Here is a 17,111-nt window from a genome sequence, read left to right on the forward strand (position 1 = left end):
AAACTCAACAATAGGTCCTGGATGGACCAGGCACCTACATTAGCACTGAATAGCTACACAAGAGAATAAGCTACTGTGTTAAATAAGGGCACATCGTGTAATCACCATACTACAGACTAAATGGACAGCGCTGCATATAACACTGCACTGTGGATACGATACTTCTTCATCCTTGCTCTCAAGAACGCATTAAAGTTACATGGACACAAGTCTGACTCGACTTATTCAATTACAAGTAACATTCACAATAATGTAAGTGGCAGGCTTCGTTGTTAACTATGCCTCATATTTATCATAACAATTTAACAGCATTAAAATGCATTTACAGCATTATAACAGCAATCCTAGCATTATAACAGCATTTCAGTATTATAAGAACATAAACGAACTTACAGACAATGCTTTTTAAAGTCCCACAATGAACAGATGCACCTGTCTTCACTGAGACGCTATTTGTGCCTCCATTTTGTACTCTGTGTAATGGCTGACACCCTGCCTCATGGCTTAGAGAATCTTAAATCGTAACGTCCTGGTCACGTGACCAAACTCACACCATATCAGGAAATTCCTGTGTACGCACACCCCCATACCTGCTGAGAGGCAGAACAAGTGTCAAGATCGGTGTCTTGCCTCACGGCAGATGTGGAGCGTATGTACACAGGAATTTCCTGTTTTTGGTGCTAATTTTGGTCACGTGACCAGGAAGTTACGATTTTATATTTCCACTGAACCACGGGGGCGTCGGCCATTACACAGATAAGTCAAGATGGCGGCACACATTGCGTCTCAGTGAAGCCAGACGCAGTTGTCCATCGTGGGACTTTGAGAAGCATTGTCTGTAAGTTGTTTATATTCTTATAATATTGGCAATGCTGTTGTAATGTTGGAATGACCGTTATAGTGATGTAAATGCCTTTATGGTGCCGTTAAGTTGTTGTAGTAAATACGAGGCCTAGTTAGCAACGAAGCCTGCAACTTTCCTTATTGTGGATGTTACTTGTGATTTAGTAGGTCGAGTCAGACTTGTGCTCAGGAGGCTATGTTGCGATCGTGAGAGCAAAGATGACGAAGTATCTCATCCACAGTTTAGTGTTATGTGTGATGCTGTACATTTGGGGTGCAGTGGGATGAATACACTATGTGCCTTTATGCAACACACCGGCTTGTGCTCTTGTGTAGTTGTTCAGTGGTAATGTAGGGGCCTGGTCCATCCAGGATCTGTTGTTATCTAAGACAATGGTCTGATGCTGTGGTGTTCATTGTGTTGGTGTTTCCGGGTTATAACAGATGCTGTATCTGTGTTTTCTCACCAGTTTTACCTTGTTAAAATCAATAAATAACGATTGGAGTCGGACGTTCATCCTGGCTCTGAGGGTTTGTTGAACGCAAGGTTATCTACTCGGCTAGCGGTGCAACGCAGCGCACAGCGAGGCCGAGATAATCGGCCTCTGTGGAAGAGGCTCGTGAAGGATTCTGCTACTGGGCAGTTGGAGGCAGTTGCCCTCAAACAACAGCAGAGGGCAGAGGAGCAACGCTCACAACAACGAGCGGAGCGCCTAATGGCTAAATACAGGAAGTTGGCACAGTAGGGGGCACATATAGTCCCGTGACCTCCTGCCAGTGGGCGTTCGACACTTCACGTGGCCTTAACGTGCACATAGCCTGGCACAAGCGTCGTGGTGACGTCATCGCCCTTAGTGGCAAATGGTGGTTGTTATTGTTTCTGCATGTGTTCATTTGTGTATGCAGGCGTATTCATGTGTATCTGTATGTGTTCGTTTTCATGTGTGTTTCTGTATGCTTGTGTGTGTTCACGTGTGTATCTGTAGGTGTGTGTGCACGTTCATGCATGTGTATCCACATGTGTGTGTACATGGTAAGCGGTAGTGTAGGGTTGGCACATTGCACGAACACCACTGCCGATAATCTGACACGATCCCTAAGTCGACTCAGCCTTAAATATGTACCTGTAAACATGATTACTAGGGCGACAAGGGCACCCTGGCGGGCATGGTGCTGGCCACCCACCCCCACGTGTGCCATGCTGACATTCATTGGTGATCGCTCACAGCACTTGTCCCAACAGTCTGTTAAGGCTACACGGGTGATCTTAGTTTTTATGTAGTGTGGGTTTTACGTGATTGGAGATGGACGGTTAGAAGCAGCAGGTTTATTAACAATGACTACGATACAGCACGTAGCGAACTTTAACACTTGAAGGGGTAACGGCCCCTTCACACGCTGCCTAAGGAGGTAGCCTCCGGACTGATGTGTCCTACTACTGGGGCTACAGTGTCTGGGTCCTCCAGCTAAGGGTGACCTAGGGGAGGCTGTTCTGACCTGACCCAGCCAAGGTAAAGGTCTCGACCACTTGGCCGCTCGGTCCCGGCCCTTACAAGTACGTCGGGCCTCGAGGCTTCCAGGGTCGCACCACTGGCCCACTCAGACCCGGCCCTTACAACGACGGCGGGTGAGAGCAGTCAGGGTCCTGGCTAGCTGGTCTTCAGTTTTCAACTGGCTGTTCGAGCCGTCCAGAGGTCCGGCTTTTATACAGCTCTGGATGCGTGCCCGCCCCTGACCACGCCTCCCTTCCAGAGAGTTCCAAAGGGGGTCCCAGGGGATCCCAGCACATCCCGCAAGCCCCCCTTTGCCTTGGAGCTGAGGTATTGCCCCTGGTGGACCCCGTCTGCAACTGCAAGTAAGTAGCGCAACCCATGAAGTATATAAATAGCCCTATTTACAGCGCTACATTTGAACTTGTGTGTGGCTGTGTGGTGAACTAAATTCTAACCGAATTCTTTTTTATTTTACCAGGTAAGGCCCACTGAGCTGCTTTGTAGCTCTCTTATAGAAGCGACCTGACCACAAATTATACCTCAACGACGTGACTTATCACCATCATCATGTGGAAATTGATAGCAGCAGCCAAATACTCTAAACGTGCGATGTTGAGTCCAAATGTGGAGGGAAAACCCAGAGAACCTGGGGAAAAATCCATGCGACCCCAGGGAGAGATAGAGATAAAAACACACAAACTCCAAATATACAGCAGGCGTCAGGGTGGGGATCGAACCCACGACCTCCTGTATACCAGGCGAGGCAGTTAACATCTCTGAGCCAACGTGGTAACTAGGAGATGTTTGTCATCTCTCATGAAGTTGAGGTGTTTTGAAAGCTGAATACAATCTTGGATTTTTTTTCATGTTGTATTATAATTATTGCGAGGCATGTTTACCCAGCATAGTCTCAAGATTATTTTTTTCAAGAGGGTCCTGCCAAGCTTTCGATTGGAGTAATCAGCTGGTAAATTACGCAGCACCAGGATGTGGTTTGGCCAATACAGGCAGTCCTCCCCTTACGAACACCTATACTTACGAATTCCCGACTTACGAACACCCACACTTACGGAAACCCCCACTTACGATCACCCACACTTACGAACATTCGCACTTACTAACACCCGACTTACTAACACCCACACTCACGAACATCCGCACTTATGAACCAGCTTCGATGAAATGTTAATCTTTTTAAAATTGACTTAAAACCAAACTCGCACTTTTTTTTCAGCGGAGCAATCCTCCGCGATGATGTAATGAGTGGGCCTCGCGCTGGCAGTGAGTTTGTGTATGTGTGTAGACGCATGCACGTGTGTGTGTGTAAGTGAGTGTGTGGGGAGCGGTAGTGTAGCAGTCAGAGTGCTGCACTACGAACCTGCCGACCAGAGTTCGAATCCCACTCATGGCCAACACCGGATGATGATTATCTGAACCTGTCCTGGGCCTCTCCTACATTGACTTGGCGTCTAATGAGTACCTGGTGCGGTGTGCAGTAAACATCGCCACTTGGAAGACAGTAGCTTGAATCAGATACCCATAGACTCATTAAGCAGATACCCATAAACTCATCACACAGAGACCCATAGACTCATCACACTGATACCCATAGAATCACAGAGACCCATAGACTGACATTGCCTGTGTCAGCTGATATTTGGATGTCTTTGCATAGCTGCAGCTAGTAGCCATTTGCACAGCGTCTTGACAGCATTTGGTGTCTTGTCATATGTGGTACATTTGTAATTGGCGAGGGCAATGCGCTTTTATTTCAGAATTGGTGTTAGGTACATTGAATTAGCTTAGAACCAGCCGTTTGACTTTCTAAACTTTTTGCCACAAGCTGTCAAGGCCGTTGCTGTGCATGTCCAGTAGGGTGTCCCATTTCTGCTGAGCACAGTGGGATTTGGGGACGTGGGAAAGTAATTCACCGAGGGCACAGAGGAAGGCTGCAGCTTTTGTTGGGTCAGCTGTTTTGCGTGCCTGTCGATGCAGGAGGCTCTTTCCTGTGTATCTTTTTTTTCAATCTGTAGCTTGACTCTACAGCACACGAGGGAATGGTCAATGTCGCAGTCTGCACTGTCGAAACTGCGGGTTTGGAGAATGCCTCTAAGATCAGCTCGTCGTGTTAGGATCGGGTCCAGCTTGTGCCAGTGACCAAACCGTAGGGTTTCTCCAGGAGATTTTGCGGTGGGGTTTGGTCTGGAAGTATGAGTTGGTGATGCATAAGTTGTGTCAGCACTGCAAATAGCTCCGTGGGGCATTACATCTGATAAAATAAAACAAATGCTTATAGTTTTTTTTTTTATAGTTCATGGCCCCAGTCCTGGGGGGTGCCTGGCCTGTGTGCGTGACATCATTTTGAAAACAGCCTTGCTCGGATATCTGTTGACCGAGTGCCATGCCTTCGTAATGTTCTAACCCCATGCCTACGACTGGACATCTGTGAGAAAAGGCGCTTCTTTGCTCATGGGATTCGTCCCGCAGTAATACATGCAGATTCTGATTCTGTCTCAATTGAATCACTCCAACTGGCAGTGCTTTCACCGCATCCAGACGGAACCCCTTCCACCCCTCCCACCCCCTAGGGTCATTAGCTCCTGGGGTGGGAGGGTCACCACACGCGGCACTGAGGCCCATGTAGGACCCTAGGCCACTTCTGTTTCGTAGGCCTTTAGTGATAACTGTCTATACTTGGTACTGCTGCCCATGTTGGTACCGCCGCTCGCTGTCACTTCGCTTGTTTCAAGCGTAAGTGCTTTGTCTCGCCGCTGGGCAAGATTTCGTTACTGATGGTACTCCAGTATTTAGTCGGTGCCCTCATTCGATGGGTGGCGCGATGTGTGCCGCAGATAAGCAGATTTAATTTGAAATTATTGACAGAAAAATCGAGGTAAGCCTAAACATATTGTAAGAGAAAATGGCTTCAACTATGTTATTGTTTGCTATGATTGTCATATCGGATGACGCAGCTTTAAAAGGATGTCGTTCGTTTTCCATCGATAACAAATTCATTGTTCCGACAGGACATTCGCATGGCGAGCGCCATGTTGCTTTATTTTTGTGCAAGCGTAAAGATTTGACACTTTATTTTCAGTGTAATACGCCTCGCTTACAACGAGCCAACTACCTTTGTTACCACTGCGAAAAAAATTGCCACGAGCAGCCAACAAATGAAGTGGCAAAAAGAATGATGGAGATTGTGCGACAAACGCCATTTGAAGAAGTTATTGCTATTTCTGCAATTTAAAAACATCCATCTCCGGGGTTAATTTCTCTCTTACCTTATGAAAGAAACCGATTGACATTGACATGACTCTGCCTCTTAGTATATACACTGTGCCTATCCTTGCTATAAAATATATTTATTCAAGAAGATATCTTGATCACTTTTTTAACAAATATAAAAAAACAAGGTCAACGTTTTTGTTTTGTAGGCTCCTTATAGTTTTTAATGTCCCTAGGGACAGTGCGTACTGTGGCCTATTTAATAATACAGCCCTGGTGGGAAAGTGAGTGGGTAAATGAGTGAGTGGGTGAGTGACTCGGTGAGTGAGTGGGTGGGTGAGTGAGTGGGTAGCTGGGTGAGTGGGTAAATGAGTGAGTGGATGAGTGACTAGGTGAGTGAGTGGTTGGGTGAGTGAGTGAGTAGCTGGGTGAGTGGGTAAATGAGTGAGTGGGTGAGTGACCAGGTGAGTGAGTGGGTGGGTGAGTGAGTGGGTAGCTGGGTGAGTGGGTAAATGAGTGAGTGGGTGAGTGACTCGGTGAGTGAGTGGGTGGGTGAGTGAGTGGGTAGCTGGGTGAGTGGGTGAATGAGTGAGTGGGTGAGTGACTAGGTGAGTGAGTGGGTGGGTGAGTGAGTGGGTAGCTGGGTGAGTGGGTGAATAGGTGAGTGGATGAGTATGTGAATGAGTAGGCCCCTAGGCTACAGTGCCTACTAACTTGGCCTATTGGATAACAAGTTCCTGGTGGGTGAGTAGGTGGGTAAGTGGGTGAATGAGTTATTGGGTGGATCAGTGGGTGAATTAATTAGTGAGTGGGTGGCGGGATGAGTGAGAAGGCCCTCGGGGCAGTGCATACTACTGTGGCCTACTGGATAATACAGCCCTGGTAGGTGGGTGAGTGGGTGATTTAGTGGGTGGGTGGGTGGGTGGGTGAGTGAGTGAATGGGTGAATGAGTGAGTGGGTTTTTGCGTGAGTGAGTAAATGAGTGAGTGGGTTGCTGGGTGAGTGGGTGAGTGAGTAGGTGGGTGGCTGAGTGGGTGGGTGGGTGATTGGGTGAATGAGTGAGTGAGTGAATGAGTGAATGAGTGGCTGAGTGAGTGGGAGGTTGAATGAGTGAGTGGGTTATTGCGTGAGTGAGTGAATGAGTGAGTGGGTTGCTGGGTGAGTGGGTGGGTGGGTGAATGAGTGAGTTGGTGAATGAGTGAGTTGGTGAATGGATGAATGGGTGAATGAGTGAGTGAGTAGCTGAGTGAGTGGGTGGGTGAATTAGTGAGTGGGTGAGTAGGTGAATCAGTGAGTGAGTCGGCCCCTAGGCAAATGTGCCCACTAATGTGGCTTATTGGATAACAGGGCCCTGTCGAGGTCCCCTCGCCGTCGATCGAGAAGCCGTCTCCTCGCTGCTGTTGAGGAGAAGCCGCCCTTCTCCCAAAATCCCCCATTGGCTCTGGCCTTAGTGGTCGGATTTTTCAGTTTTTTTCCACTTGTTGTGTTTTCCTGTTGGCGGAAAGAGAGGTCACAGGCAGGTCACGGTCGGCCAAAGTTTCCGTTCTTTACCAAGTGGGAAATGGAGGAGCACGTGACCAAAGTATTGTTTAAAAGAGGAGACGGGGGAGAGGATTTCAGTGACTCGGTGACCAACGCTGAGCACCGACAACCTCCGATTAGCAGGACGCTCAGCTGCTACGTACGGTGGAGCGAAAGCAAATTCAACTTACCGTACGTATAAAGACTCAGACGGATATCCATAGACTCATCACTCCAAGACCCATAGACTCATCACACAGAGACCCATAGACTCACACAGAGACCTATAGCCTCACACAGAAACCCATAGATTCCTCACACATAGACCCATATATTACTCACAGAGACTCAAAGACCCACGCAGAGGCCATAGACTCCTCACACAGAGACGCATAGACTCACAAAAAGACCCATAGACTCACGTAGAGACGAGTACACTCACATATAGACCCACAGATTCATACAGGGATCCGTTGCCTCACACAGAGACCCACAGACTAACACGTAGACCCACAGACTCACACATGGACCCGTAGACTCACACAGAGATCCATAGCATCACACAGAAACCCATAGACTTACACGGAAACCCATAGACTCATCAAACATAAACCCACAGACTTACACATAGACCTACAGACTCAAACAGGGACCCGTAGACTCACACAGACCCATAGACTCACAAAATTACCCTTAGAATCACAGAGAGCACTGTAAAATCATATAGACCCACAGACTCACACATAGACCCACAAAATCACACAGGTAATCGTAGACGCACACAAAGATCCATAGCCTCACACAGAGACCCATAGAATCACAAAAAAGACCCACTGACTCACGAAGAGACCCGTAAACTCACACAGGGACCCGTAGACACACGTATATATCCATAGCCTCACAAAGAGACCCATAGACTCACTCAGTCCATTGACTCCTCACGCAGAGACCCATAGACTCACAAAAAGACCCATAGACTCAGAAAGAGACCCACAGACTCACACAGAGACGAGTAAACTCAAACATAGACCCACATACTCACACATAGACCCACAGACTCACACAGAAATCCATAGACTCACACAGAGATCGATAGACCCCAACAGAGATCCATAGACTCATCAAACAGAAACCCATAGACTTATCACACAGAGACCCATAGACTCATCACAAGAGACCCATAGACACACACAGAAATCCATGGACTCACACGGAGTCGCATAGATTCACACACAGACCTGTAGACTCACAAAGAGACCCACAGATGCACAGAGACCCATAGACTCACACAGAGACCCATAGATCCCACAGAAACCCATAGACTCACGCAGACTCATAAACACACTCAGAAACCCATAGATCCACACATGTATCACTATGGGCCTCAAAGCGTCTCTCTCTATCTCTGTGTCTCTATGTTTGGCTGCTGCTATAAATGTCCACGTGATGTTGACGATGATAATAGGCCACTTTGTTGAGCTGCCATTGTTTGTGATGGAGAGGTCTCTTCTGATAATAAGTGAATTGCTCAGTTGGGGTTTTACCTGGCAAGATAACAACTAGTATAGATGTTTTTTTTTCGATTTAAAGCTTTCGTGACTGCAGGGATTCATCTTCTTGGTTCCTTCGGTAAAGTAATGTAGAAGGGAAATAATAAAATCAAAAAAATAAAACATAATAAAATAATATTATTATATTAAGTAAAATTTTATTTTTATTATTTTATTATTTCCCTTGTACGTGACTTTACCGAAAGAACCAAGAAGATAGATGTTTTTGTTTATATTGTTTTACGTGATTTGTTTACCTTTCCTATACTTCGCCCTCCTATCCTGTTTGTGCATCGTGTTGTTTGTTGTTGAAACGTTCTGACTTCGTGGCCTCCTTATCGGAGCATCTGTGACTTGAAAAGAGCTTCACAGCTCATCGGATTCTTCCTGCAGCGTCTACTCGACACGCTGGTTCTGGCTGCTGTCTCCGCGCTTGTCTCTGATTCTCCCTCGTCAGGTTCGATCACCGGACCCCTGACGATGCCTGCTGCTGCTCTTTCTTTGGAGTTTGTGTCAATCTCTCTCTGTCTCTCCCCGTGAAGATGTTAACGACCTCGCCTGGTATACAGGAAGTCGTGGGTTCGATCGAGACCTCGATGATGCCTGCTGCTGTGTATTTGGAGTTTGCATCTCTCTCTGTCCCTCCCTGTGGAGATGTTAATTACCTCGCTTGGTATATAGGAAATCGTGGGTTCGATCCCGACCCTGATGCCTTCTGTATATTTCGTGTCTCTCTGTGGTCGCGTGGATTTTTCTCCTCCGGATTTTCTCATTCATTTTCCACGTGACAATGATAAGCCTACTTCATTGAACTATCATTTGTGATGGGCAGGGCGCTTTTGAAAAACGATCGACTTCATAGCAGCTCATTTGAACATTACTTAGTAAAATAAAATAAAAGTTCGTGTCTAAATCCATCCTGTATACCAGGCGAGCTAGTTAACATCTCGCCACTGCTGTCCCCAGATGTCCATCTCGGCACTGCCGCTGCTGTTGCTGCTGCTGGGGGTGGTGGTGGTGGGAGCCCAGCAGGAGAGGACCGTCTGCGCGGGCATCAACGGGATCCCCGGTCAGCCCGGAGCCCCGGGGCAGCACGGGACCCCTGGGGCCCCCGGGAGGGACGGCAGAGACGGTGAGGGTTCAGGTCCCAGAGACCCCCCCACGGTGCGCTCGTGGGGAGCGACGCGATCACTCGCTCGCTCACTCGCTCACTCATTCGCTCACTCGTTCACTCACTCGTTCACTAACTCGCTCACTCGTTCACTCAATCGCTCATTCACTCCCTAGTTCACTCACTCATTCACTCACTCAATCGGGCACTCACTAACTCACTCATTCACTTGCTCACTCGTTCATTCACTCACTCACTCACTTGTTCACTAACTCAAACGTTCACTCACTCGTTCACTCACTCAAACGTTCACTCACCATGTCATGCACTCAGTCGTTCACTCGCTCATTCTCGTAGGGGAGTGTCTCGTGTGGAGTAGAGTGAGATGAGAGGGGAGAGGCAGAAGAGTGCGTGGAGGGGAGTAGAGTGAGATGAGAGGGAAGAGGCAGGAGAGTGCGTGGAGGGGAGTGGAGTGAGATGAGAGGGGAGAGGCAGGAGAGTGAGTGGAGGGGAGCAGAGTGAGATGAGAGGGGAGAGGCAGGAGAGTGAGTGGAGTGAGATGAGAGGCAGGAGAGTGCGTGGAAGGGAGTAGAGTGAGGTGAGAGGGGAGAGGTAGGAGAGTGCGTGGAGGGGAGTAGAGTGAGATGAGAGTGGAGAGACAGGAGAGTGCGTGGAGGCGAGTGGAGTGAATTGAGAGTGGCTTGAGGAGCGGACGAGCCATGCTTTGTTCTTCTCGCAGGTGTTACCGGAGCACCCGGAGCCAAGGGAGACCTCGGGGCTCGAGGCTTGACTGGGGACCCAGGTGGGACTGTGACTGACTCGTGTGCTCCGAGCAGCTGATTCTATGTATTTATTTTATTACCAAGTGAGGCTCACTGAGCTATGTGACGCTTGTTCAGAAGCGACCTGGCTACACGTAATGATAGCTCGACGAAGTGAACTCATCATCACGTGGACATTTATTCAGCCAAATATATTTCTAAATGTGGAATGAAAAAAAAACGGAGGACCCAGTGAAAAATCCACGCAACCACGGGGAGGGAGAAACGCATTCAAACTCCAATTAAACAGCTGGCGTCAGGATTAGGAGATGTTAACTTCCTCGTCTGATCCACAGGAGGTCGTGGGTTCGAACCCAACCCTGACGATGCCCGATATATATTCGGCGTTTGCATGTTCTCCCCGTGGTTTTGTGGATTTTTCATCGGGTTCCTTTGGTTTTCCTTCCACCTTTAGAAACATGCGTTTAGACTTTACAGTATTTGACTGCTATAAATGTCAACGTGATGATATCAGCCACCACATTTAGCTGTCACTGTCGACAGGCAGGTCGCTTCTGAAAAAAATAGCAAATCAGCAGCTCAGTGGACCTTACACCTGGGAATTTAACAAATAGTTTAGTCGATGGGTCTCTATGTATCTCCATGTTGTAGAAAACAGAGCTCACGAGGTATATCGTGTATAGGTGTAACATCTGTGGGGGCTTACGCCCCTCTCCTCCTCTCCCTCCTCCGCCCCTTCTCACCGGGCTGCCACCGATCGTGTGATCGGCCTCCCCGCACCAGCGTCCTCTCTGTGGCACATGGCTAGTGGCTGGCTCCCCACCGCCTGGAGTTATCCCACACACTCCCCACGTACACCACCACTAATGCGGAGGTGGGGGTTGGTATGGTGTGGCGGGGGGGGGGGGTGGTGTGTGGAGTTGCTATGCACGCAAGGCGACACGGCACTTTCCCCGACTAAACCACGGCGATGGCGGATGACGTGTCCGGGTCAGTCAGTGGGAGTTCAGAAAGTGAGCTGTGGTGCAGGTGCGTGCGAACAAGGTGGAATGAGCACGTGTGTATGAGTCAACACTCAACTAACCAACCCGTTTGGTGGATGCTCCTCACTCATCCTGGGGGGAGGGGTTAGAAAACCTGGGTGTCCACATGACCCCCCCTAATCAGTGTCAGCAAAGTCGATGGAATTACTTTAAATATAAACGGACCCATCGCTAGATATTCACACACGTGAATATGCACGCGCCTCCCCCCCCCCCCCCCCCCTCCTGTGCGTCAGCATTCATCCGCTGTGCAAATACGCAAAACGACGGCCGGGTTGATGGTAATATACGAGTGTTTCACACGCCCGCACGTACCCGCACCACACCTACGCTCTCCCCACCCACGCAGAAATCACACCACACGGATCCTCTGTGCTAAAGTTTATTAATGGCGCCAATACGCATTACCCGGTGGAGGAATATTTCGCGAGGAGAGCCTAGCCTAACTCTGCCTATGAACCCAGTTACCCAAACGTTCTACCACGTACCTCGTCGCTGTACTCACGGCGTCGCACGGACGCTGTGAGAGTCGTAGGGAGAACGACGAGCGAAACCCTCGCTTATCACTGCCTCGTAGCAGCACTCGCGGGCATCACATGGATGCTGCGAGTGGCTCAAGGAGGCAGGACAGCAGGGAGGGGTCTGGATCGCCCGGAGGTTGAAGACAACTGAACTCACCATCCCGGGATACCTATCTTTATTCTCTAAACTTCAAAGTCCCAGGGTGATGTCATACCACGCAGCCAATCGGGCGCTTACCCATGCTCCCCGTCATCGTCCCTCTCCACCATCTCTACCGTGGCGGCCTAATCCCCTCACTTCAAAGGCCCAGGGTGGCATTGTACTGCGCAGCCAATCGCGTGCTCACCTGCGCCGTCTACATGGAGGATCACGGGGTCTGCTGCTGCTGCTGCTGCTGCGGCCCCTCACCCATTGTCACCCGTGCTCAGCAATTCTAACCAGCTGGTCTGCCCTTCTGGCCTAATATTCCACCCTCCGCCTCTCCCAGTGTCGTGAGTAACTCATTGCGGTTGGCCCAGGGAACATTTTCCTTCTGCGCCCATACAATCTTAAGCCAATTTAGGGGCACTTCAATGTAACTTGATGACTTGATGCCAAACCTGTGAGGGTCGGCCAATCTCCTGGCACCGGGAAACCGTGGGACCCTCCCTCTAGGGGCCCTTCGGATTTAAACCCGATGTGCCAGGCAACCCCCCGTCAGGACAATACGTGGGTGCACTGTGTGTGGGTGGGTGTTTAGTGTGAAGGCCGGAAGGAGAGTGCTCCGTGGTCGTGGCACCACACATGACCCCTTGTTCTGGAAAACAGAACTCATTCAGTACACCGTGTAGAGCGGAAACACGCGTTTTATACAGACACTTAGGGCAAGGTTTTACTGTTACAAAACAAAGACATTTGTCACAGGACACGACTCAATTGTGCAGGTTTGGCTCACCGTCATCAACATTGACGCAGAATTGCCACATCTCTCCGTTTGAGAGTGGGGATAAACACACAAAAAACAAAGATCCCCCGTATAGCCTTAACAGACTGTTGTGGAAAGTGCTGTTGGTGAGCCTTTGTCTCCCAAGTGGCGTTGTTAAAATATCACACCAGGTAATCATTTGAGGCTAGTCGACCTACGGTAGGAGGCCCAGTACCAGTTCAGATAATCGTAACTTGTGTTGAACATGAGCCGGAATCGAACTCCGGTCTCTGCTGGGTTCATAGCACTAACCGCTACACTACCGTGGGGTGACACACACACATGCACACGCCGTGTGTTTGGACCGTGTTATCCGACTAGGTCTGCCGGGAAAGCTGGGCCCTCTTGGCCAACCAGGGCTCGCGGGGACTCCGGGAGTCCCAGGTGAGCAGGGCGAAAGAGGCGAGAAAGGCGAGCGGGGAGAGAGCGACGTGGGTCCCAGGTCGGCCTTCTCTGCGAAGGTGGACGCTTACAAGCCGGCGGCCGGCTCCCCCGTGACGTTCAACGTCATCATCACCAACCCGCAGGGCCACTACAACCCCGGCACGGGGAAGTTCACCTGCGCCCACCCAGGCGTCTACTATTTCACGCTGTACGCGCATCCCAGTGAACAGCACCTCGTGATTATGTTTATGAAAAACGGGAAGGTCATCTCTAAGGTGTGCGGTGAGAAATACAACGCAATAAGTGGCAGCGTCGTGCTGAGTCTCAAAGCCGGGGATGAGGTGTGGCTGGAGTTGGAGGCTCCGTACATTCATTTTTACTTCAACGTGCACAGAGACTCGGTGTTCAGCGGCTATATCCTGTACCCCGAGTGAATCGTTTTTGTTTCCATCTGTGCGTCTGGGAAGACAGATTGGGAACACATTAACACACACGCATGAACCCCTCCCCCCATGTTAAACAAAGCTTTTGGGCAACATCTCAGAAAAATACCCAGCAAAAATCTTCAAATATGCTCGGCTTGCCCAATGCTGTGGTAATGACTGCAAATTTTCTGTCCGTCTGCTACAGTAGAGGTATAGGGAATTTCAACAAGACCTACATCTCTGCTTTATTGACCTAGTCAAGGCCTATAATACCATCAGTAGGCCTGGGCTCTGGGTGTTTCTTCGTTCTTTCAGAGTCCCTGACCCGCTGCTCACAATCATTAAAGACCTTCATAATGAAATAATGAAGAACGGGCTCAGGTAAAACTATGTGGCTGGGAGTTAGAGCCATTCCTTGTACACCTTGGGGTGCGACAAGGATGTCCTCTGGCTCCCACATTATTTAACATCTATTTTGACCACGTAGTTCGTGAAGCCTAAAATAGCTGTAGTGGAGGAATTTCCATTTGGTACAGATACAATGGGAGGCTGATCGATGCCCGGGTGCGGTCAAGGAATGGCTCCCTATTGGTCAACCACATTATGTATTCTGATGATTTGGTAATTGCTGCTCATTCAGAGGAGGAGTTGGAGACACTGCTGCTGAAACTAGAGCGTGCCACTAAGAGGTGGGGCTTTACCATAAGCACCTGCCTGGGTATTTTGTACCATCGGACATTCCACCCCCACAACTCCCAATCAGTGATGGGGTAGTTGTGGAGAGAGTTTCCCATACTTGGGCTGTGTGCTCATGACCGGCACCGGTTTAACAGCAGAGGTCTCACTCAGAATTAGTCGAGTGGCACTATCTTTTAATCGGTTGCGCAACGCTGTGTGGAAGCTACCTGGTCTGTCGCTACGCATGAAGCTTCAGGTCTTCTCGGCCACGGTCATTCCCTCCCTTCTCTACGCTAGCGAAACGAAGATGAAACATCAGTAGAGGGATGCAGGCAAGGCCGATGAATCAGATGCCTTTTATGACCTCCTGTCACAGGTGCTAGCTAAAGTGGCCCCTCGAGATAGAGTCATCTTGTTGGGTGGCTTTGAGTCCCGAGTTGGTCATGATGTAAGCACCTGGTCTGGAGTGATTGAAAGGCATCGGACAGATCAACTCAATAATAACGGTAGGAGGCTGCTACATTTTTGTGCAGCCCATGGGCTTGTAATCACCAACACGCTGTTCCGGCATTGGTGCATCCGCACAACATCATGGATGCATGCTGGGTCCAAGCAAGAACATCTACTGGAGTACATCATGATGGAAAAGTTGATACGCGCCCATGTCTTTGACACCAGGTCCTACAGTAAGGCTGATGTACCCACTGATCATCGGCTTATCATTTCTAAGATACGTATGACATTCTTCCACTCCGGCAGTGGGTGTACATCCAGGAAACTATTCGAACAAACAGCGGCCTAATCTCAGCTAGCTAATGAAAGTTGCTAGTGAGAATTTCATGATCACTTGGACGACTTCCATGGCGAGACGACATTTGATTCCCACGGACAGCCACCAAACTCCCTCTCTCGCCCCCTTTCATCCTCCAGCGGGATCTGGCCACGCCCAGGCCACGCCCCCCTTCTCAAACCTTCTAGCTGGTTCTGGGAGCTCAAAGATGGATCCTTTCTATGACCTTTGGCCCAGTTCTTATTCCTTCCATGACCCTTGCCCCAGTTCTTCCCCTTGGGTGGATACACCCGTAATTGCTACTTATAGTCGCCAGTCGGCGCTGCGACACTAAACATGCTTGGACACTGTTATTGTTCTGATGATAATAATGTTTGGATGTTAGCGGAAGTTGAGATCAAAGTTACTTAGATTAAAAACAGGTTTCTGTGTGCTTCTTTCCTAAACTCGTGCATCATTGGCGGCGAGATCTGAATCCCGAGACCTGACACAATTGCAACCATTAATGTTGAAGCGAGAAGCGTACATGTTGAAGCAAGAATCATTGATATTATCACGATTGGTGATACATATGTAGTGGGTTCGAATTAGGTGCACACACACGCAGCTTGGAGGCAACACTATTTATTAAACGGTAAATAATATAACACTGTACATGAGGTGGTGACCACCTTCCTCAACTCACTAACACTCTGGAACGCGACACAGACTGGACCAGGCAGGCAACGGCCTGCCTGGCCCAGGACGACGACTCGGGACTTGACGACCAATGGTGTCTTCACTCTTCGGAGTACAGTACAACAGCCTTGCTCCGCGTTCACACCACGCTTATATCTGCTTTGGCGTGGCCGGCTCCGCCCAGGCGTGGTTGGCTCCCTCCAGGCCACGCCTCCCTTCCCAGGACACGCCTCACTTCCCCCACCTCTGGGAAGGTCCGGATCTCTCCACCACGTGACCCCCCAGGCACCCCCTTGGGGCCCCCAGCCCTCGTACGGGCCGACACAGTAGTGACCGTTCTATGTCACTACATCACCCCCCCCCCTGTATAAACACACAGCCGTCCCCGGCGTAACACAACTGTGAAACATCGAAAAGGTGTGCCTCCGAACCAGCAACATCAATAAATGACCGGCGACCGAAATACAATCACATAATATATACAGAATCAACGAGGGTAAAAGGAAGGAAACCGCATAGAAAATGGGGAATAAACAACAAATATACATGAAAACCGGCAAACCCACTTACGCTCCAGCACAGCCCCCCCCCCCCGTTAGAATCACGCATGCAATGACAGTCACCCGTTAGCACCCCCCCGCCTTTCCGACGTGGCGTCACAACCAGTAGCACGCGTCGGCCATATCGGGGGGGGGGGAATTTCCATGTTACCACCCCACCGCCTTTCCGACGTGGTGTCACAACCAGTAGCACGCGTCGGCCATATCGGGGGGGGGAATTTCCATGTTACCACCCCACCGCCTTTCCGACGCAGCGTCACAACCAGCAGCACGCGTCGGCCATATCGGTGGGATTTTAACCCAGTCTCTCTCCAAGACTCGCATCGCAGCATATAGCTGTACCGACCGAGCTGAGACGACCCATCGTTCACTCACTGGACAACATGCACCCTAACAACTGAGGGATACAGTCTCAACGTAACAGGACAACTCCACCTGAACCTTACGAATCTCCAGCCCACTGTTTCAACGCGCCTCGGAGGGTCTCAACCTCCGAGCCGTCAGGTCAAGCTGTCAGCCATAGCATGACGGGACCACAC

The 17,111-nt window shown here is 49.7% G+C and overlaps 1 protein-coding gene across 1 annotated transcript; it reads left to right on the forward strand.

The window, feature by feature from the left end:
• The first annotated feature begins 7,181 nt into the window (after positions 1-7,181).
• LOC133360808 (complement C1q subcomponent subunit C-like) lies at positions 7,182-15,754 on the forward strand. The gene is made up of 4 exons (XM_061579678.1): positions 7,182-7,277; positions 9,602-9,767; positions 10,486-10,548; positions 13,379-15,754. The coding sequence occupies exons 2-4, from the start codon at positions 9,602-9,604 to the stop codon at positions 13,873-13,875; spliced, it is 726 nt and encodes a 241-aa protein (XP_061435662.1). The 5' UTR covers positions 7,182-7,277; the 3' UTR covers positions 13,876-15,754.
• Positions 15,755-17,111: the final 1,357 nt, after the last annotated feature.

The sequence above is a fragment of the Lethenteron reissneri genome, chromosome 69, assembly GCF_015708825.2.
Source record: "Lethenteron reissneri isolate LAM-NWPU_2019-01 chromosome 69, ASM1570882v1, whole genome shotgun sequence".
Lineage (NCBI taxonomy): Eukaryota > Metazoa > Chordata > Hyperoartia > Petromyzontiformes > Petromyzontidae > Lethenteron > Lethenteron reissneri.